This window comes from Phaseolus vulgaris, chromosome 1 (genome assembly GCF_051622355.1).
Source record: "Phaseolus vulgaris cultivar YP4 chromosome 1, ASM5162235v1, whole genome shotgun sequence".
Classification (NCBI taxonomy): domain Eukaryota; kingdom Viridiplantae; phylum Streptophyta; class Magnoliopsida; order Fabales; family Fabaceae; genus Phaseolus; species Phaseolus vulgaris.
Genome location: NC_143498.1, coordinates 40,261,259 through 40,285,259, shown reverse-complemented (window position 1 = coordinate 40,285,259; position 24,001 = coordinate 40,261,259). Strand labels below are relative to the sequence as shown.

At 31.4% G+C, this 24,001-nt stretch overlaps 2 protein-coding genes and 1 pseudogene across 4 annotated transcripts in view; 2 read left to right on the top strand and 1 right to left on the bottom strand.

The window, feature by feature from the left end:
* ABCA1 (ATP-binding cassette A1) overlaps positions 1–719 on the top strand; it is a 64,302-nt gene extending 63,583 nt beyond the window's left edge. For all 3 annotated transcript variants that reach the window (XM_068616557.1, XM_068616558.1, XM_090302356.1), the window contains 2 exons: positions 296–354; positions 433–719. In XM_068616557.1, the coding sequence (XP_068472658.1) occupies positions 296–354; positions 433–514 (141 nt within the window). In that variant the 3' untranslated portion in view covers positions 515–719. The remainder of the gene's footprint in view (positions 1–295; positions 355–432) is intronic.
* Positions 720–5,976: 5,257 nt separating this feature from the next.
* On the top strand, positions 5,977–14,111 carry LOC150029625 (uncharacterized; annotated as a pseudogene).
* Positions 14,112–16,438: 2,327 nt separating this feature from the next.
* LOC137814032 (heat stress transcription factor B-3) lies at positions 16,439–19,001 on the bottom strand. Its single transcript, XM_068616556.2, has 2 exons — positions 18,316–19,001; positions 16,439–17,113 (listed from the first exon to the last, which is right to left on the bottom strand). Exons 1-2 carry the CDS (start codon positions 18,553–18,555, stop codon positions 16,655–16,657), a joined length of 699 nt encoding a protein of 232 aa, XP_068472657.2. The 5' UTR covers positions 18,556–19,001; the 3' UTR covers positions 16,439–16,654.
* Between the last annotated feature and the right edge of the window lie 5,000 nt (positions 19,002–24,001).

The following is a 24,001-nucleotide window of genomic DNA, read 5'->3' as shown; positions in this document are numbered from 1 at the left end:
TTCTGTATCCGTATTGCATCTTACTAAGTATCCAAGCTACATAGGTCAAGATTAAAGTCTAATGCACGAAGAGGGAGAATGTTAGAGATGTAAAATCATTCATGATTCTTTACTTGATACCTTAACCTTTTAAGAGAGTTTGGTTACGGGTTTGATGTCTTGAATAATGTCAGACATCTTGTCATTGATGGTCGCCAGTTTATCTTCACTTTGTTCTGCCAAGGTGGAACATTTGTATATGCATGTGAATGAAGTGTATCCAGGTTCAAAGTAATTCATCTTTTGTTTACTGCAGTTACCATATAATGAGGATTTTTCCTTGGCAGATGTTTTTGGACTTCTTGAAAGAAATAGGTAAATGCAAGAGCCCTGTTATTTATTTTTCCTGCTCATCAAAAATCGTGACTAAATTCCACCAAAATATATTTACAGGAATACATTAGGGATTGCGGAGTACAGCATCAGCCAGTCAACTCTAGAGACAATATTTAATCATTTTGCAGCTAATCCATGAGGTGTCCCCATTTTAGAATCCCTTTCACAAATTGCTGCTTGTTGGCTATAACGTGTTAAATGTATCAAAATGATGATACTCCTTCACTTCTCCTGCTTGGATTAAACATAGAGGCCTTGGACGAGATTCTAAGGCCATGGATATTGTACAGTCAAAGATTATAGTGCCATTGAATTGTAAATATATTAATTAATCTTACTGTTTAGTTGAGGGTGATACATCTTGGGATTACCCCTAATTAATCTTGTTCCGTTCTAACCCCCAATGGTGGAAAATAGGGAGTTCGATAGAGTTGTTTGTTGTTATTTTACTCTGCACAAAATGGGTCATTCAAACAAAAGGAATAATTGAGAGTTATGAAGAGCGATCAAAGATTCAATGTTGTCATTAAGTACAAGTAAAATGGGTCGTTGGACTTTGAGAATCCAATTGATTGTATCCATGTGTGCACGCTTAACCATCCCCAGACATCAAAGTTTTGCCTCATGAACTCAAGAACGATCTCTCTCAACCAAAATTCCCATATACCTGTCCTCTGAAACCTTACAACAATTATGTTGTGATCTAACCAATTGGTATTCTAATTCTTCACCTATTTCTAAACACGTAGTGCTTTCATAGCATCGGAGGTTGGAGGATTTCGGATTTGAAGTATGTTCTAGTCTTGTTATATTTTGTATTTGAAGTAGATTTTGATTTTACAATTTAAAATGTATTTTTTAATTGTGTAAGTTGGAATACATTTATGGAGTGCAATTTGTAATATTCAAAATAAATTTATGTAGTTATAATCTAAAAATCTAAGGGTAATTTGGACTTTTTCACACTCCATATGAAGGTGCACGAAGAAATAGTTTACATATCATATTCCCATTATAATTGTCTATGTTGCTATGATAAAGGCAAATGCTTACAACACATGTAATGACAAAATTAAGCTTTTAAAATTCTTAAATTATTTAAAAAAATTACTATAAATTTTAAATATTTTTTAAATATATATTTTGTAACTAGGATTTCAAGATGTGTAATTTATAATTGATTTTTAATTCTATTGGATTGATAAATTTTTAATGTGATTATTATTATTGAATAAGTTTAGTGAACAATTTACAATCCAATTTTAAATATTCAATTCATAATGAATTTAGAAATGCAAAATGTAATACTCTTTTCACGCCAAATATTTGTTGAATTACATGTCCTATTTTTCCCATTTCAACTCTATTGTTTGCTATTAATACTAAAAAAAAATTATTAAATAAAAACTAATTTTAGAGACAAAAAATAATTAATTGTTATAATGACTAAATTAAAGACTAAAAATTATTGATTTCTAAATTAATTTTTATTGTTAAGAAATAGTTTCTAAATTGGTATTTAATTAACTATTAAAGTTTTGACTATTAATTATTTAGATTTTAAATTTGGTAGTAAAAATTTTTCTAATTAATTACATACTAATTTTAAACTATTTATTAATAATAGAAACTAATTTAAAAATTAATTACTTTTTTAATTTTTAAAATGGTTTTTAATTTAATTATTATATATATATTAATTATTTTTTGTTTTTAAATTTAATTTTTATTTGATGATTTTATTGTAGAGTAAGAAAAGTCACAAAGAAGGGAGATAGAAGTAGATAGATAGAAATACAGATGCAAACAGATCCTTAGTACTATAATACGTTGTAAATTTTAAGTTTGGTCCAACTTTGTCTTAATATGGATTAAATCAATTTTAGGTTTAGATACACTGACTTGATAAATAAGTTAATATATATATATATATATATATATATATTAATGCAACAATTTTTAGTATTTTTTAAAATATCTATAGAATAGTTGGTGTACAGAGAGACTAAACAAGTTAAGAAAAAAGAATAATCAATTTAAGTCAATTTTTTATTTAATCCATTTTATATTATTTTTTTCAATTCGGTTCATCATATCAAGTTATCTTAACATTACTAAACATAATCACTCTCAAAAGTTAAAAGTTAATAGGAATAATAAGTGTTGAGATAGAGTGAAAAGTGTAAGAAAAGTTTATTATGATAGTTTGGGAGTGATGTAATGAATGTGATTGAAATTGTATTTTTTTTTTAATTTATAAAAATGTAGTTTACATATTTGTCTTTGTATTTAAAAATTGTAGAAAAAATAATTTAATTATTAGTTGTGAATTATAATTGTTTTGAAATAAATATTGTTTTGGTAATTGAAATTTTATTTCTGGTATTGTATTAGAGCTAACTTCAAAAAGATATAAATGATGTATATTTTTTGTATTCATAAACTTTATTTTAAAAAAAGTTGTAATTTTGATTTATTTATTTTTTAATTATTGTTGTATGAAATTAAAAAATTATTTTTGTTATTGTGTTGGAGTATATTATTTTCGATACTCTATTGATATATAATTTGATGAAGCAAAAATTATTTATGAAATAAATATTAATACAATAAATTATAATATTTTTAAAAAATCATGGATAAAGTCTTGCATAACAAATATTATAAATTGCATAGAATTTGTGTCATAATTAAGATTACATATTCGAAAATAAAATTACATATGCATAATATAAGATAACCAAATTTTTACATTGTTTAGGAAATTGTAGACATTATCTTCACAAGCTTTCTCATTCCTCGTTTAAGAGGTAAGTCAAAGAGTTACTTCACATTAGGATGATCATATAGGAAGTCGTAATAGGTATTCAACAGATCTTCATCTTGTATGTTTATCTCTACTAACCTTTTTCAGATATCAGATTCAAAGAACTGTATAGCGGAGTGTGCGAGTGTGTTCATGAAATATGAAGTTTCATTCTTCTTTTGCAACAACATGGTGTCCGTTATATTGCAGATTTTTTTTTGTAGCATTAGCCACTCGTTGTGATGACAAAGTGACAACCTTAGATGAAATGACTTGTCACTTAATAATATGACATAACCTATCTAAATTGATGGAGATCAAGCTCAAGTGGACATGGAGGCCAATCATCAAGAGCAAGAAGAGGTTGAGGCTCAAGTGGAGGACGCCCATGGAGGTCAAAGCCCACCTCAAAGGCTTACAAGAAGCATGTTCAAAGCTTTAGGAGCTAATGGACGTTTATTTTCTCTTTTTGTAATTTCTTTGTTTGAAGGTGCTTAGAGGGAAACATTAGAAACCTCTTTTGTTAAAGCATCTTTAGGTCTTTAGATTAGGAGTCTTAGGGGGGGTGCGTTAGTAGATAGGTGTAGGAGTAACTAGGGAGGTGCCAAAGTGAGAGAGAAGGTCACACTTTCTTCATGACCATAGTTTGCGCCACTTTCATTTGTATTTGGGGGGAATTTTGAATTCATTTAGCTTTGCATTTCAGCACCTCTAGGCTATAAATTAAGGTGCTGCCCTTGTATATTGCAGATTTGAATTTTGATTAGAGAAACTATACTCAATTTTTGTGAGAGCAATTGGAGAGCTTTGTGCCTTCCTCACTAGTCTTATCTTGAGAGTTCAATGGTTACCTCAAGTGGCGGCTTGCACACTTATCTTGGAGTCTCCATTCTCCTAGTGGCGTGATCATCCAACCATTCCTCCATCTTCATGAGCTTTCTCTTCTCCTTCCTTCCTTCTCTTTTTATGTTCATACCATAGCTTGTTTCCTTTGAATTTCAGTTCGGTTTCTTTGTGTTCTTGCTGTTTTTGGTTCGGTCTTATGTTTTCTGCGTTTCATCTTTGCTTCCTTTTCATTTTCTAGCTTATTTGATTGGTTCAATTCAGTTCTTAAGTATTTTGTTCGGTGCATTTTGCCTTTTCTTCCTTTTCAATCGGTTCAATTTGACAATAATTGGAACTTCCATATGAGTTTGGGTTTTGGTACTAGTTTTGGTGAGTTCTTGTTCATAGAACCTTGATCCAATTCTATGATAAAGTGTCTATCTCATATCTAACTCAAGATGATTCCTAAGAATGTCAAGAATCATTCAAAGTGTGCTAGTGGAATCACATCATGAATGATTGCTACCCCTCCCAAGGATATCAGTTAATCCTTCAAACCTTGTATTAAGCATTTCTAATTGCATATCAACAACATCGACCATGGGGGCTTTTCTTTTGATCCCCTTGAAGAAGAAGTATCACCTGATGGCTGGGATGACTGAGGTGTTATCAATGAGGGTATCAAATTAGGATCAGGACTGTATAAATCGACATTAGGGCCAACTGAGCGAGGAGTTTCAAATTGGGTGGCATCAATATTCGGCTCCTCTGGGATGTACTCCATATTGTGATTGTTAGGATCTACATTAAAAAGGTGAGATTGAGTTCGAGTTGATGACTATAGTGTTGTTTTCCCATTGTGGTTGCTAACACGATCAAGCTCCCATAAGTCTTCCATCAAGTTGTAGTGGCTGATGGGTTTAACGCGCCACTTTGCAGTTGTGGGTTTTGCCTGTTCATTAATGAAAAGAAATACATTGATATTCATAATTAATAGTCAATGTATATGATAAGTCAACATTAGGTTGAATACATTACCTTTATCAACACATCCCACACTTCATACTCAGTCTAAAAAAATTTCAAGCAAAACCACTCAGTCCACTAAATAGATCATGGATCTCACACCATTTGTCCTTAAGGCTTTTCTGCCTGTTATTCACATGATTTTTTGTAATCCCTACCAATCCACTTTCATGTACGGATTTAACAATGTTTGTGTAATCCTGGGATGTTCAACTACCATCAATGCAATTATCCATAGATGCCTCATTGATCATAGCATCCAGCAGTCGAAATCCATGTTGGTAGTCCATTTTTTGTGTTCACGGATACCTGCAAACAAGGTTATCAAACTCTAGGGTTAACTTGTAAACCCTTACGAGTTTAAGGGTCACGTGCAGGTTGTCGAGTCAACTCGGGAGCAAACTCGTTTTTGAGTAAACTCGGAGTTGACTCGGTCAAACTCGGCCAAACTCGCAAGTCTAAGGTTGAGTCACCAAGTTGCACAAAAAAAACCCAAAACGATGCATCTCATTATGATTAGGTTAGTTTTTAGGGTTTTTTTTTATTTGGCTCCATTCTTCTCACGGTGCCATCTTCATCCCTGCCGCCATTGCCCAAGCATCTAGTCACACTGCACCGCACCGCGCCACATCGCCTCGCCCGTCGCAGAGCATCACGTCGCGCATCCTCATTGCACCGCATCGTCGCCTCAACCAGGTACGTCGTGCTTGCTGCTGTGGTGGCTTTTAGGGTTAAAACAAATTGGGTTTTTATTAGGGTTTGTTAAATTAAGTTGAGACTTTTAATAAAGGATTGGGGATTTTTGGTGATTGGATTTAGGACAGATTGATTTTTTTTTAGCTTTTTGGGCAAATTTGTTTTTATTTAATTTTAGGGCAGATTGGAATTTTTTAAAATTTTGCCTAATTGATTATTTTTTAAAAAAGTTTTTGGCACATTGTAAGATGTTTGGAAGTGATTCAAATTCAGCATTTCCACCACTACCACCTAGAAGTAAGAATGTTGCAAGAAATATAACAAATGTTGGATGGAAACATGGAACTGATGCTTAAGGGAACGAAAAAAAAAAGTTTAATGTAATTACTACTCAAAAATATTTAATGGAGGAATTTTCATATTCAAACATCATCTTGTTGGAACAAGACATGACTTTGAACATTGTGTATCAGTACCAGAAGAAATCAAAGTTTTAATGTTGAAAGTTGTCTCGGAAGCTAAATATGCCTCATTGAAGAAAAGAAAGTTCAATAGTTTTGGACAAACTGATGGTGAGGAAGAGAATGAGAGTATCACTAGCAAGATGTTTAAAAGTGAATCTACATCTCTTGATGGTGCTCAAGCTACTCTGAATCAAATATACAACAGAGGTGATAAAGAAAAAGTTGATGCTCAAATTGCTGAATTTTTCTACACAAGTGTCATCCCATTCAATGTTATTAGAAATCTAGCTTTTGCAAAGATGTGTGACATGATTGGTAGATATGGTGTTGGCTATAAACCTCCAACATATCATGATATTAGAGAGAAGGTTCTGAAGCAAGTCGTGGACAAAACTGATATAGAACTTGAAGAGTATAAGGAAGATAAGGAAGAATGGAAGAGAACAGGTTGTACCATTATGTCTGATGGATGGACAAACAAGAAAAGACGTTCAATTTGTAATTTTTTGGTGAACAATTCTAAAGGAATTGTGTTTCTCTATTCATTAGATACCTCTGATATCTCAAAAACTGCAGAAAAAGTATTTAAAATGTTGGATGATGCAGTAGAATTTGTAAGTGAGGAAAACATAGTGCAGGTAGTTATTGATAATGTTGCAAATTTCAAGGAAGCTGGAGAACTCTTGATGCAAAAAAGGGAGCACTAATATCGGACTCCATGTGCTGCCCATTATATTGATTTAATCTTTGAAGATTTTGAGAAGCAATTAAAGGTCCATGAAACTACTATCAAGAAGAGAAGAAGGATCACTACCTACATTTATGGTAGAGCAATGCTAATTACCATTTTGAAAAAGTATACAAATGGAAGGGACTTGATAAGGCCTGGAATGACTAGATTTGCCACAACATACTTGAGCCTAGCTTGTTTGTGAAATAAAAACATCATTGATGACTATGTTTAACTCTGAAGAATGGAAAACAAGCAAGTTTGGAACTTCACAAGAAGGGAGAAAAGTTCAAAATGTGGTATTAGATAGTCGATTTTGGAAGAATGTAACTATATGCTTAAAAGTTGTTGCCCCTCTTGATGGGTTGATACCAAAAGATGGGTTGTTCTTCTTGGAGATTTGAAAAGGGTGGCAAAAGCAATGGATGTGATGTATCAAGGAGGGCTCATATAGAGTTATGGGTTCCTTGTAGGTGCATGAAAGGTATGGAGAGTGATTGGTTGGGTCATATCACTTGGAGAAAGGTGGAGGTGAAGATCAAAGTGTCTAACCTAGAGAGACTAAACAAGGGAGTAGAAGCTTGCAATATTTGGCAGCATTTTACTCATAAAATTGATCTTATTAAAACATGAGCCAAGCACCCCATTATATAGGTGCAAGTGCCTTGGAGAACAAGAAGCAAGGGTAGGAAGGGGAATACACAAAAGAGCGGCTGCTAGGGTTTTGACTGAAGTCAATGTCGCACCCTATGAGCAAACTTCTAGAGGCTAGGTTAACTTCTTACCCTAAAAGGCTTTACTCAAGCTAGAATGATAAGCACACCCCCTATTATGCTAAAGAAACCCTATTTTACTGAAATTACAAATAAAGAAACTAGCTCTCATGGCTTGGGCTTTACTTTTTGTGGTCTTCTTTGAACATATAAAGAAACGTTTCTTTGCCATCAGTAGCAGAGTCCCAATCTTCTTGAATCTTCTTTGCCATGGACCTAGTTGTTGGGCTTGAACTAGGGCCTGAGCTTGGACCTCTTCCATCATCCCCTCCCTCTTGAAGAGGATTTGTCCTTAAATCACATGCTTCTGCCTCTTCATCTTCACTACCTGCAAAAGGTGTTAGATTTATAACATTGAAGGTAGTATGTACTCCATATTCTTCAGGCAGGTCAATTTGATATGCATTATTATTGATTCTTTTGAGAACTTGGAAGGGATCATCACCCCAGAGACTAAGTTTGGACTTCCTCTGATTAAGGAATCTATCTTTTCTAAGGTGAAGCCAAACCCAATCTCCCTCCTCAAAAATCACCTCTCTCTTCCCCTTATTGCTATGTTTCCTGTATTTCTCTGTTTGTTGTTGTATTTTGTTCTTAATCCTCTCATGCATTTTCTTTACAAATTCAGCCTTTGTTACTCCTTCCTTATGCACAAAATCTTGTGGATTAGGTAGAGGTAACAAATCCAAAGGAGTAAGAGGATTGAACCCATACACAACCTCAAATGGAGAAATGTTAGTAGTTTTATGAACTACTCTATTATATGCAAACTCAATATGAGGAAGGTACTCATCCCAAGATTTGTGGTTTCCTTTCATGATTGACCTAAGCATAGTGGAAAGAGATCTATTTACAACTTCAGTTTATCCATCCGTTTGAGGATGACAAGAAGTTGAGAAAGTCAACTTAGTTCTAAGCCTTTCCCAAAGAGTTCTCCAGAAATGGCTTACAAATTTAGGATCTCTATCCGAAACTATGGTCTTAGGTAAACCATGTAGTCTTACCACTTATCTAAAGAAGAGCTCAGAGATGTTGCTAGCATCATCCACTTTATGGCAGGGTATGAAAAGATCCATCTTGCTAAACTTATCCACTACCACAAAGATGGATCAAAACCTCTATGTGTCCTAGGAAGTCCTAATATGAAATCCATGCTTATATCTTCCCAAGGAGCACTTGCAAGAGGTAAAGGAGTGTAGAGTCCGTGAGGCATTGTCTTGGATTTAGCTTTTAAACATGAAATGCATCTATGACAATGTCTTTGGACATCTTTCCTCATGTGTGGCAAAAAGAATTTTCTTTTTAAAAGTTAAAGAGTTTTATCAACTCCAAAATGGCCCATGAGTCCTCCTTCATGTGCTTCTTTTACAAGGAGTTTTCTATGTGTTCCTTGGAGTATGCAAAGTTTTCCTTCTTTAAATAAGTACCCCTCAGAAACATAAAAACCTCCTTGTGCTCTATGTTGGTACTCAACAAAAGTGGGTGCAAAATCATGATCTTCTTTATAAAGTTCAGGTATGTTTTCAAATCCAAGAATTTGGGCTCCAAGTTTAGAAAAGAGGGCATGTCTCCTTGATAGAGCATCTGCCACAATATTTGTACTGTCCTTCTTGTATTTGATAACATATGAAAATTGCTCAAGAAATTCCATCCACTTTGCATGTCTTTTGTTCAACTTGTGTTGAACCTTCAAATATTTCAAAGACTCATGATCACTATGTATGACAAATTCTTTTGAGACTAGATAGTGTTCCCAAGTCTGCAGGGCCCTCACAAGTTTATAAAGCTCTTTGTCATAGGTGAGATAGTTGAGAGTGACACCATGAAGTTTTTCACTAAAATATGCAATTGGGTGCCCACCTTGCAACAACACAACACCTATTCCTACTCTTGATGCATCACACTCTAGCTCAAAAGTTTTTGAGAAGTTTGGTAAAGCTAGAATGGGTGCATTAGTGAGTTGAGCTTTCAACCTTTGAAAGGCTTGCTCATGCTTCTTAGTCCACTATATTAGCAAACAAACTATTTTTCCTAAGCACTAAAAGAACCTCCCTAAGGTGACTTAGGTGGGACTCAAGGCTTTGACTATATACTATATATCATCAAAATAAACTACTACATATTTACCTATGCAATCCATAAGGACATGATTCATAAGCCTCATGAAAGTGCTAGGTGCATTAGTGAGTCCAAAAGGCATCACTAACCATTCATATAATCCAAATTTGGTCTTAAAAGCAGTTTTCCACTCATCAACCTCTTTGATTCTTATTTGGTGATATCCACTTTTGAGATTAATTTTAGAAAATATAGTGGACCCATGCAATTCATCAAGCATATCATCAAGTCTAGGAATTGGATGCCTGTATTTGATGGTGATATTGTTGATGGCCCTACAATCACAACACATTCTCCACGTGCCATCTTTCTTTGACACCAACAAAACAGGTCAACATAAGGACTTAGACTCTTTTGAACCCAGCCTTTCTCCAACAATTCCTGAACTTGTGAATCTATCTCCTTAGTCTCCTCAGGATTAGTTCTATAAGCTGGTCTATTTGGTAGACTAGCTCTCGGAACTAAATCTATTTGGTGTTCTATACCTCTAATAGGTGGAAGTCCAATGGGTCCTTCCTTAGGGAATATATCACCAAATTCTTTTAAAAGTTTTTGGACTTGAGGAGGTAACTCACAAACTTTAGAAAGTGTAGCAGTGCATACAAGTGTTCCTTTACAAAGAAGAAGGCCTGAAGGTTGTTAAGATAAAAGTATATTTTCAATCTTATTTTCAAGTTTTTCTTCTTTCAGAATGACCTTGTGGGAAGGAACACTCTTCTCCCACGCCTCGACTTTCTCTCTAAGGTTTTTTTCTATTTTCTTTTTTTTTCTCTCATTTTCTCTTTTTAGTTTCATTTGTACTTGGTTCTTTACCACTTGTGAGGGTGTTAAAGGATAAAGTAAAATAAAATTCCTTATGAGTAAAAGTAATCTCGTTGGTAAGACCATTATGCATAGCTTTCTTATCAAATTGTCATGGTCTTCCCAGTAAGATATGACAGGCTTCCATGGGTACTACATCACATAAAATCTCATCTTTATAGGTCCCCACATAAAGACTGACTTTTACTCGCTTGTCTACAGTTAGTTCCCCATCTTCATTGATCCATTGAGGTTTGTAAGGTTTTGGATGCGGTACTAATTGTAGATCAAGTTTTTCAACCATCCTAGTGCTACAACAATTGCAACAAGAACCACTATCCACAATGAGAGAACAAATGTTTTCTAAAACTTTACATCTTGTATGAAAGATGTTCTCTCTTTGTGTTTCGTGGTTCACACTAGGGTGATTGTTAAGGGTTCTTCTGATCATCATTAATTCTCCCTCACAAGGATATGCCCTCTCACTATCTTCTTTCTCTTCTTCCCCACTAGACTCATCATCTTGACCGCTATACTCACCCCTCTCTCTTAAGATCATGGTTCTCCTATTTGGGCATTAGGGTGATATATAACCTCTACCAAGACACTTAAAGCACTGGATATCTCTACTGCGGGATTGTGAGGTAGACACGCCTTTTCCTACACTTTTGGGAGTTTCTTTGGGTTTATCTTTTGAAATACTATCCTCCCTTTCTCTTCTATACTCTTTCTTGGGATAAGAGTTAGAGTAAGAACTCTCCTTGCGACTTGATCCTTTTCTCAAATTTTGTTGCTCAACTTTTATACAAAGTTGGATCAAGTCCAAATTTATGCTGGATAAAATACTTCAAAATTGAGCTTGAAATTTTAACCACAGAAACTTCAATGTTTTATCTCAAAATAGGCGTTGGAATTTCACCAAAACAGTGAGCCAAATAATTTTAATATTTTTTTCAAGATCACTGCCGCATCACCGTTTTTCCAGAATCAGAATTTTTGCACTATGTTCTTATTTCATTTATCATTTTTTTTTGTATTTTGAATTTTGATGTACTTCTTTTTTTTTCACTTTTTCTCAACACATAAAACTACTCAAATCCAAAATTTCAGAATTTTTCACCCACAGAATTAATTTCTAGGAAAGATTCCAGCCAGCATAGTAACAGTGAAAACAGAGAAATCCTAAACTGGAATTAGAAAACAACAAGGAAACTTCAAAAACACAATAGAAATTATTGGAAAAGAACTTGTATGGAACTAACACACAAGTATGAACTCAAATATGAAAATATGAAAGGCACTAAAGCTTCAAAAACAAAAATATAAACTGCACTCAAAATCAAAATCAAGCAATCAAATCAACAATAAAAGGCACCACTAGGAATTTATGACATTGTAGGATGAACATGACTTTGACAAAACTTGTATGGATTCAAAAATAAAAAGACTCAACCACAAACACTTTGCACTGATTAAAATATCAATAAGACTCAAATAAAATTAAAAACAAAACAGCCAACACAAAATACTCAATGGAACCTAAAAACAGTTTGGAAGCTCAAGAACAATTTGAACCAAAATAAAACCGTACAACAATTTAAAAACAACAACACAATTAAAATGACATAAAAAAAAAGCAAGACAATGAAGGCAAGATGAACAACACAAATTTGAATAAAAATAAAAATAAAATGAAGAGAACACTTATCTCTTGAAGAACCTTGGATCTAGATACCAAATGATGGGTTGATACCAAAAGATGGGTTGTTCTTCTTGGAGATTTGAAAAGGGTGAAGGAAGCAATGGATGTGATGGATCAAGGAAGGATCATATAGAGTTATGGGTTCCTTGTAGGTGCATGAAAGGTTTGGAGAGTGATTGGTTGGGCCATATCACTTGGAGAAAGGTGGAGGTGAAGATCAAAGTGTCTAACCTAGAGAGACTAGACAAGGGAGTAGAAGCTTGCAATATTTGGCAGCATTTTACTCATAAAATTGATCTTATTAAAAAATGAGCCAAGTACCCCATTATATAGGCGCAAGTGCCTTGGAGAACAAGGAGCAAGGGTAGGAAGGGGAATACACAAAAGAGCGGCTGCTAGGGTTTTGACTAAAGTCAATGTCGCACCCTAAGAGAAAACTTCTAGAAGCTAGGTTAACTTCTTATCCTAAAAGGCTTTACTCAAGCTACAATGATAAGCACACCCCCTCTATTATGCTAAAGAAACCCTATTTTACTGAAATTACAAATAAAGAAACTAGCTCTCATGGCTTGGGCTTTACTTCTTGTGGTCTTCTTTGAACATATAAAGAAAAATTTCTCTACCATCAGTAGCAGAGTCCCAATCTTCTTGAATCCTCTTTGCCAAGACCTAGTTGTTGGGCTTGAACTAGGGTCTGAGCTTGGGCCTCTTCCATCACCTCTTATGGTGGTCCTTCGATTGGTAGATTCGGATGTAAAACCCGCAATGAGATTTATATATGAGGAGATGGATTGTGGCAAAGAGAAGATTAAAAGAAACTTTAGTAATATCAAGAAAAGGTAACATTTCTAACTTTTTTCCATTTTAAATTCAAATACTTATTTATTTGTGTAATTATTTCTAATATAACATAATTGGTACGTAGTTATAAACCTATTTGGAAAATCATTGATCAGAGGTGGAATAATCAACTTCATAGGCCTTTCCATGCAACTGCCTATTACCTAAACCCCCAATTACACTATAAACCAAACTTTAGAAATGATGATGTTGAGGTTAAGGAGGGGTTGTACATATGCATGAAAATATTGGTTAAAGATGTTGCAGAAAGGACAAAAATCAATTTGCAACTTACTGATTTTCACTATTCAAGAGGAACATTTTCTTTGGAAAATGCAAAGGTGAGTAGGAAAGGTATGTTACCTGGAGATTGGTGGGAGATGTTTGGGGATAGAACTCCAGAACTAAAGAGGTTTGTTGTTCGAGTTTTGAGTTTAACTTGTAGTTCTTCAAGGTTGAGCGTAATTGGAGCTCATTTGAAATGGTAATTCATGTTCTTGAAGTTATTTAAGGTTTTTCTTGATTTGATTTATATATTGAAAAAAAAATCATATTTAATTATAGGTTCATACTAAAAGAAGAAATTGTTTGCACTAGAAGAAAATGAATGACTTGGTTTATGTAATGTATAACTCGAAGTTGAGAAACAAACAAATTAGAAGATTTGTTGCTCTCCCATTTGAAGACATTGAATCAATAATGAATGGATAACTGAAGAAGGAGATGAAGTTGTTGAGCTTGAGCAAACTCAAGTTGAAGGTGATGGTGTGAATGTTGACTTAGCTGGAGGAACAAGTTTAAATGATTCAATTCTAGATGCAACTGATTTTGATAATATAGTTTTTGATGATGATGTTGATGTGATGAAGGTGATGATGAAGATGGTGATGAAGATGATGATGGAGATGATCATGAAGATCTTGGAGATGATTTCCTTAGAGGATTAGATGAATGAGACTTTTAAACTTGATAACATTTGTGTTGATTTAGTTATTTTGTGGGTGTATGAACTTCTTTATTTCAATATTATGGAATTGGTATCATGAATTATTATTTTTTTGTTAAAATTTTATGTGAAGTAGACTCTTACGAGTCTATGAGTCGGTTTTACGAGTCGGGTTTACAAGGCTCCCACAAGTCTGAGTAGACTCTCGAGTCTGGTAACCTTGCCTGCAGATGACTCCGGAGCAATACCCTTCCCGCGATCCATGATAAAACCTAATAAAAAAGATTGAACTTTTACAATAAAATAAATAGTTCCATACATAAATATTAATAAAGGTGGATGTCAACATTAAATCATGAAATTGTTCTTACAACAATATAAATATAAGTTTACGGATGTTACGTAAAATTAATTATTACAATCACCTGTCCATATTTTCTATAGTATCCCTAATTTGTGACCCGAGCCTGTAGTCATTTTCACGAATTTGTGCGTGTGACACATCTATATCTCCTTGCATCAAGTTACGATCAACTTCTTCCAACAAAGACTCATCATTATTCATCATCCGAAGAAAGTTATGAAGAATACAATATGCTAAAACAATATCGATCATAATGTTCATAGAGTAATGATGCATTCCGCTACTGATAATTGGGAATCGTTTTTTAGGACTCCAAATGTTCTTTCGATAACCGTTCCTGCGATAACATATGCTTTAAGTTAATATGTCACTGTCTCATTTAATGTGAGCTAACACTTACTTCAAGCAAGAGAGGAGAAACATTAGTCGTTTGGAGAAAAAAACGTTTTAAATAAAATATGTTTTGTTGTTTAAATAAAAACCAATGGGAGATTTGAATTATTAGTCATTTGAAGAAAGAAAAAATTGCTTCAAAGCAATTCGTTTAAATATGATATTTTTTCGCTTAATTAGTGAAAAATAATAAATTTGTGTGTTTTGTTTATTTGTGCTTATTGACTTGTCAGCCTACGACAAAGATATGCCAACTTTAGTAATCTATTAATTAAAATTTCAATTAAAATAATATATATAATCTAGCATTAATACTAATACTAGTAATAAATATTAAAAAAAAACTATAATGTTTTATATTTACTAATATTGTGATTATAAAATTCAATAATTATTCATCATCATGTTCTTCTGTTTGGGAGAAGATTGGACTAGCACGGGAAGAGATAAGATTGATGAAGACATTTGACTTAGTGTAAAATTAAGCATAAATTATATCATTTATTTTAAAAAATGTGATTTTTCTTAAGAGATAATTATTGTGTCATTCAAGCTTTTATTTTCTTCAATTAAGTTTGACATAAGATGTCTCATGTGTTCATATTCACCTTATGCAATGACATTTGAAGAACTTATAAAAATAAATAAAGTAGGTTTGAATTTTTCATCTGTTCAGCATAAGCCATAGACTCATCCCATTTTGTCCATTCACGCAACACATAGTCAAGGATGTTATTATGTTAGCACTATTCATTCAATGGTAAGTGTATCATGTCACAATAATAAATAGTAAGTAGTTATTGTTCTTCCAAAAGACTTGTGCGGGTAATAATTGCAATTGATATAACTAATTTAGACAAAATAATATTTTCATTAATTGTGTTGACGTTCAAAAAATATAAAACTATGAAAAAATAAAAAACTTTATTTGGGATTTATCAAACACTTAGAATGCAAAATAATTAAGAAATGATATAGCATGTTATTGTTAGGATTCCACTTCACCAAACATAATATATCACTCAACTTCTTTCTATTAATGCTAAAGTTAGCCCACAAGTATACTCAAATCATAATTAGTAGAATAAGGCTAAGTTTTCCTATTAAAAGTCAATTTCTTGAACACTTAATAAGTAAACTTGTTTTAAGAACAATAGTTTAAGAAAATTAATGAATGAAGTTTTATTCCTAAAATCAAGTTTCATTAAGTATTTTGATCCAGTTCTAAATTACAAAAGATATTTTTCGATGTTCAATGAGTCAAATATTCATAGCAAGCTATGAATGATCAAATCACAATAAGCATTAAGCACAACAACAAAACACTAATATTGAATGAGAAGACATATTCTTGTAAATACTATTTAGTATTCTTTGTAATTTTTAATATTCTTTATAATATATATTTTATATTAAACTAGTTAATATCCTTACTTAATAGCTCTAATTATTTTATCTATTTTATAACATTGAATTATATTAATACTCTTTGGTGTAATTTGTCTTCAAATAAATACAATCACGGAATTATTATTTTTGATTCTCCATGTGTAATTTGTCCCATTCCACAACAATAAACTAATTAATGGCCTCTTGAGCCTATTTTAGTTATGTGTCATCTTCCCAAATCACATTACATAATTACAGCATATGCTTGAGGGTGTGTTCATGAATGAGGATATCCAAAGTAACTACAACACTATATAAGGACAAAATACTCTTTGTATGTATCCTACCTAACTAATAAAATATATGATTATTCCTTTTTTTCAGGATCTATGTATACTAAAATACTTTATTTGCATGACTGAGAGAGCATAATGCTTGCGCTTTCACTTATCTTAGCTCTATTCCTCTTCATCTCCCTCCCTCCTTCAACATCTAGCCTCACTCCAAACAGCATTGGCCTTTCATCTTCTTCCTTCTCTTTTGCATCTGATGAATATTTGGCCACCAAATCAAGCAGTTCCTTACACTTTCTTTTCATGCTTCTGAGCTCAGAGTTCAGCACTCCATTCTCCTTCTTAAGCCTCTTGTTTTCATCTACCAGAGTAGTGTAGCCAGAAGATGATGAAGTTGATGAGGACCTTTGATCTTCATCAGAATCTTGAGGTGTGCCTTGGTTTGGTACATTAGGTTGTTGCTTGTTGGTCCAAGCTTTTCTTCGCCGAATCTCATATAGCTGTTCTCTTTCACCTTTCTTGAACCTGTCATTGAAAAACTCCCATCTACTTGTTGCAACTTTACGAAAGCCCTGCAATGTAATTCTTTGTTAGTTTTGGTGTCAACTTTCAAAGGAAAATATGTAATTTAATATGGACCAAAATCCAAATCACAGATGTCAAGAAGAAGCTATAATAATTCAAGTAGGTCTTAAACACATACATTGAATTTCATCATTTTGTAGGTAAACCTTATTATAACTTGTCAACTCATTTTTGGTAAGAAATTAAGAAATGAACTTATGATGAATAATCCCTTTATGAATAATTTTTTTTTAAATGTTTTATGATCTTTTGATTGTTGTTATTTTAAGGAATATGTGTTACTAAGTCATGCACGGCTTCACGCCCACTAAAATTGAATTTTGTTAGTGCTTGTCTTGAAAAGTTTGATTAGTATAGGTATAAACTCTGACCAGACACATCAAACCAATATGTGTATGCCGTAAACAGGGTAAGAATTCAAAATAAACAAACAAACATAGCAGTATGATCACATTCATATCAGTATTATTATGCTTTCATTCAGTGATTTTGTTCTTTTCTTGAAGACTTCGCACAAAAACAGCATACATGAAACAATTATATTATTTTTACATATATTTCATAATTTATCTTTCTTTATTCTTTTACTTTACTTTATGTTTTTTTTCTCAAATTGTTAAAGTTGTTAAAGGTCGGAAAAAATGGAATTATTTTGAAACGAAAATTTTCCACTGTAAGAAATAAAATATCTTCCTTCCATCTAGTCTTAATTAAATGAGAAACTTAACATCAGGTTTTTCCTTCCTTCCTAATAAAAGAAGAATAGTGTAATCTAATTAAAGCCTAAGCTAGGTCAAACAAATATCGGTAACCAGTTCCATCAACACAAGAAAACTTGAGCTGTTATTTTCTTGTTATTTGCGAAATTTTCAATTCATTTAAACCAACAACATACACATGTTTAAAGCGAGAAATATTGAGCTGTAATTACCATAAGTTTAATTTTCATAAATACAATTCACTCTATAAAATACGTAATTTATAATTAAGGTCAAGTTGTTAAAATATAGTAAAACTAAACTATACCAAGTAAATTGTGTCATCAATTTTTCTGGTGAATGTGTTTTGCTCTATTTCTTCTCAAATCATCAAAACTTACAACAAGACATCAAATAAAAAAAAAACTGAAATCATGTAATTACTAATTATATGCTAGATAGAGAGTAAGTTAATTCATGGTGTTACGTACGTAAGTATTTAGCTGGCGTACAAAGCTAGAGAAGTTGCTGTGCTTGAAAAGTGTTGGGAGGAGATCACGAGCAAACTCCGCCGGCTGCCACACCACAAACGCCGTTCCGTCGGCATTCCACGACACGACGGCGTCGGTGGCCGGATCTTCCACAAGCATGTAGGTCTTCAACAAAAATGGAGGTGGACTGCACTTCCTTCCACATTCCAACAACAACCCTTTATCACTTGATGCTTCCATTTTGTTTTATTCTTCTTTGGGTGTCTTGTATATTTGTCAAAAATATATATTTTGGTTTGTTTTGTGAGGAAGAAGAAGAAGAAGAAGAAGAAAAAGAGGAAGAAGAGAAAGATGGATATTCAACAAGGTTGATAAGAGGAGAAGAGAAGAAGGGCAGTTAAGAACTCCCAACCCCAACAATAGAAACCCAACACGACTCCACAGTTCATGAGAATTGCAAGACCTTGATTGATTTTCCTTCTTTCTCTTCTTTCTCTCCCTAGCTAGCAAACCTTTCTCTCAATCAATAAATAGTTGAAACGTAAGAACTAAGCCTACCCTATTTCTTTATACATATATATAGGGACATTCCAGCCTTCATGCCATGCATTTTCTTTTACCTTATAGTTAAAAATAATGCACAACCAATAACATAATTACATATATCATTTTTGACTAACTTCATTAAACAATTCAGACAAACACCACCCCATTATAAAAGGCGTTGTTCAAATTTTGAATGGAGAAGATGAACTTCTGCACGTGGGAGTGTTTGGTGGGATTGTCTCAATGTACCATTTTTTCTACGAAAATTAATGTTAGTTTATGCATTTAGGTGTGCTGATTCTTTATTTTCTTCATTCTTTATTTTATATATATATATGTTGTTTCATTATTATTATGTGTCTTTCGTGCAAATTCCTCCATCACTGGCAGTTGGGTACTTGGGTTTGATTTCTTCATCCAAAGTGATATAATCCTTTGAGGATTTTCCATGAAAGGAAGCGACCTGGTTTGACTTTGTGTGCAATTCCAGAAGCAATTTTTCTTCCATTCATATCTCATATGCTTCTGTCTTCTATAAAGCTAGCCGCGTGCAGAACAAAATTATATTGACTATGACACAATATTATTTAATCTTGAATATGGTGACGTTCTTTTTGGTTTGAAATATAGAAAAGTTCCAAGCTACAAGATTCATCTTCATGCTTTCTGTCCCTCTCCCAATATCACTATCATACATCAATATCAACTTACAAAATTGCGTGCAGGAGGAACTTTTATTCTGTGAGTTACTACTCTACTCACACACGCAACTATTTAATATATAGATATCATTTTTTAAATAATTTTTTAGATATGACTTTGAAACTTGTTATTGTTTTTATCTTATGTTACAATTATAATAAAATTGTTTAAGAAAAAGTCTTTATCAGTATATTTGAATTAAATTCTTACTTTGTTTATAAAAATAAGGGACAAAGTGTACATTTCAGGTGTTTCATAAAAACTTTTCTTGAAAAATTAGTAAAAATAATAAATATTATTCCCGAATAAACTAATTCAAAGTTTCAAACACTCAAAATTTCTTTATATTCGCCAAGTTAAAAGGTCGTGCAATATATTAATTGTTTGATTACTTCAAATTTTGGCATAACAGAACTTATAAAATGTTTTTAAAAGTTAATTTATGCTTCAGTAGGCAAAACTAATAATTCAGCAGAATTGATAAAATATTTCATAATAATATTTTTATAGTAATGTTGCACTTTTATTCTTAAAAAGATTATGATATATCCACAATCCTCTTATCTTAGATAACCATCTCACAACTATTTTTATTAAATTCTTTTATTAAATATTTAATTTTATATTTTATATTAAAAACTAGTTATTTAGGAAAAGGTACTTGACAAACTTTCTTTTTCCTTCTTAAAACATTATCTACTCAAAACCAATGAACTTGGATGCAGACAAAAAGAGTACTGAATAGCGTTGCTTTTTTGCTGCAATTGGTTTGGCCACAGACCATTAACTAGCAAACAAAACAATTGGTTTGGTCAATAATTTATTGGAAGGAAGCAACCCATGAAAAAAGATAAAGCTATTATTCTTGTTCTTACAATCACAATATTGATGGGAGAGGGGTGATAAATAATTTTTTTTTCTTGGTTGGTTCACCATAATTAATTTAGTTTCATATTCTTTTACAAGTTTAGATTTTGAAATATAAGTATTATTTTTGTTAATATATTTAAAATGTTTTAAATCATCTTTTCTTTTTCAAATGTTTTCCAATATATTGAAAGGGAGTAAGAGTGAAGCAAAACTCGTCTCTAAGAAACCCAAATACTTGAAAAAAAAAACAATTTTAAATAGATTTTCTATCAAAAAGTCAAAATCTTCATTAGGCAGAAGAAATTAAATATGAAACTGCTGATAATTCATCATGTAATGTGAATTAAAGACCCAACAATAATTACTCCTAACAGAAGTATATTTATCAACAAGGTGGAGAATTTGAATCCTAAAACTGACTTTTAGATACGATTTTAGTGCTCAGTTGGGTTTAAAGAAGACACAAAATAGGATGAACAGAAATAAAATTCGATTAAATAAATGAGTGTGAGATTTTTTAATTAGAATAATATAATAATTTAATTAAAGTGAACTGATGCATATTTTTAAATTATTATTCCATTATATATTATTATTATTATTATTTTATTATGCATAATAAAATTCTTAAATTTTATAAAAAAAATAAAAGTTGCAGTTAACATAATTTTTATATGGTACAATATAAAAATATTTACAAAATTAGACTCAAATTTGTGAGTGGATTTATGTCTATGTTACATGTTTAGATAATTCCATTACATTAATATTTTTGTAAATCTAATTTACCGTAAATTATTAAAGAAGAAAAATTTAAATGTATGAAAAAAAAAACATATAGCTTTCTTGACTGCAAATGCATTGCCTTTTCTTAACTCATTAATTTGGGTTCTTTCATTTAATTATTGGATGTTCATTGATCATGTTTAATTTCAAGACGTCTCATAATTAATTGTCTAGGAATTTACAGTTGTTGTTAGAAACTAATAGCAAATATCTACACAAACCTATTTTAATAAGAAAAATATTAGTTTTTCTTTTGTACATACATAAAAGACAATGATTATCATTGAGAATAAAAGTAAAACAATTGAGTTTAGGAGTTTCAAGTAAAATATAAATAATTAATAAATCCCAAATTATAAAAATAATAAGATATAGTAAACAAGTATTTTATGTTTAAAATTAAAAGTTTAAATTGATATAAAAAAATGGTGTTTATTATGTAAATAGGTATGGAGGTTAACACAAAAGTGGTGGGAATAAGAAATATTGTAATAGAGTGATGGCATGAATGTTTGGAATGAAAATGATATTAGATGCGTGTATTTACTTCACATTCAGCTGTCCTCGTGTTAAGAAAACATTGAAGACTTTGTTTCCTTTTTCCGTTTGAGTGATTCGTATCTAAGGTGCTCACAATCTAATACCACCTACCATAACTTTCAAGAACCTGTTTACCTAATTTTTTTCTAAGGTCACATCATATCCATATACTTTTATTACGAACTTCTATATCTCATATTTTTTGAAATTTCTATATTTTTTATTGTTGTTATGACTTTAAAATATTTATATACAAATTATTACTAAGAAAACAATCAATTAACTTTCACGCATGTGCATAATATAGATGCACTTTAGTCAGTCAAACCCACGCAAAACACAAAGTAATTTTTTGTGGGTTGTCCAACGCATTTTTATTTTATTTTATTTTATTTTTATCCTAAACCATAACAAGCATAGATAGAAATTTTAAAAAAAACACTTAATTTAAACTGTGTGCAAATAATAGAAAAAAATATTTTATGTGGAAACGCATAGTAATATTTTAATATTTAAATTTTAAAAAATTTATTGATTTTATATTTATTTAATGTATAATATGGTAATAAATATTTTAATTTTTAATTGTTTATTGTATTCATTTTAAATTTATTTTTTTAATATTATAATAATTTTTTTAGTTTTAATAAATTTGATATATGTTAGTTAAATTAAATTGATTAACGTATTTGATTTTAAATTATTTAAAGAAATTATCTTAAAAAATTTAGAAAGAATTCAAAAATGTTAAAAAATAATAATTGAGTAAAAGAAAAAATGTACTTAAATTTTATAAATGTTATATAAAATACTTTAGTTTTTTTAAAATTAATTATTTTAATTTAATTTAATTTATAATATTATAATAAGTATTTAGATTTTGATATAAATTAGTTAAATTAAATTTATTAAATTGATTAAGTGTTTAATTTAAAAATTATTTAAAGAAATTATCTCATAAAGTTTATAAAGAATTGAAAAATGTAGAAAAATAATTTTTGAGTAAAAAAATACATATTTAAATTTTGTAAATATTATGTAAAATATACATAAAGTTAGGAATATGAATTTAAAATGAAGTAATTAATGAATGTAAATTGTAATGGATGTATTTAAAATAGAGAATCAATTTATCTTAAAATCTGAAAGTAAAGTTAAGAAAATAAAAACTGAGATAAAACTTTTTATTGATAACTTAAATAAATTTGAATGTCATATTTGTGTAATGGTTAGATGAACTGGTGATTTTACTTTGATACTCATTGTGATTTAAAAAATGTTATTTGTCATAAATAAAGTATAAGACCATTTTAAAGATATATCAAGAATATTTATGATAGAAACATATATATTAAGACTAAGCGTGTGAGTAAGTAACTTATTCTTAATTCTTAAATTACCCTAAACTTGACCACATGTTCTATAAATGTAATTGTTATAGTTATTGAATATGATCTCCAAAAAAAATTTATGTTTTCCAACTGAAACACATAATAATATAATAAGTTTTGAGTTATGAGATGACTCATGTGCAATATTCCATATAAGTGTGTTAATAAAGTTTTCCAATGCACTAAATAACAGATTCATCGATTTAGGTTATTTTATTGTATGTCATTGACCTCGTATTAAAGAACATAAATGTTGTACCATGTAAAACAATTCTCATTGCATGAATAATAGGTCTTTGACATAGTAATTTTAGTAGACTTAGTTCTTAATAAATGAAACATATATACCTCCATTTCAATTGAGTCTGGTATAGAATGAATTTAGAATCATGGAATAAAGTTATTTTGGATTATAAGTTCATAACCCTAGTTCATTGACATTTTCGGTGGAGCATATATGTACTTGTGTTTTTTTTTATTGCATTTAATAAGGTAAGAGTTGAACTAAGAGTTTCATAAACAATTTCAATAATAGGGTTCATTATATTTGTGATAGAAATTTAATTATGTATTTATTTTTGTTTAAGCTATGCGTGGAAGGTGGTCGACGCATAATCTACCTATTTAACAAAATTTTCGTAGTGTGGCCCATTCAAGTTTTCCTCAAATTCAAAAAACCTAAATTGATTTTCCTTGTCTTTCACTCTGCCACTGCTGCACTCCACCCTCCACCACTGTTGCATTCCACCGTTGCACTCACTCCACCGCTGCACTGTAGTGTATTTTTGCCGTCAGCATTCCACCGTCATCATCAACACTTCACTCTGTCATTACAGTTTTGGTCGTCGTTC

Coding starts and splice junctions, on each gene's coding strand:
- LOC137814032 (XM_068616556.2), bottom strand. CDS start 18,555: ATGGAAGCATCAAGTGATAAAGGGTTGTTGTTGGAATGTGGAAGGAAG. Junction 17,114..18,315: donor TACGCCAGCTAAATACTTAC/GTACGTAACACC, acceptor ATTACATTGCAG/GGCTTTCGTAAAGTTGCAAC.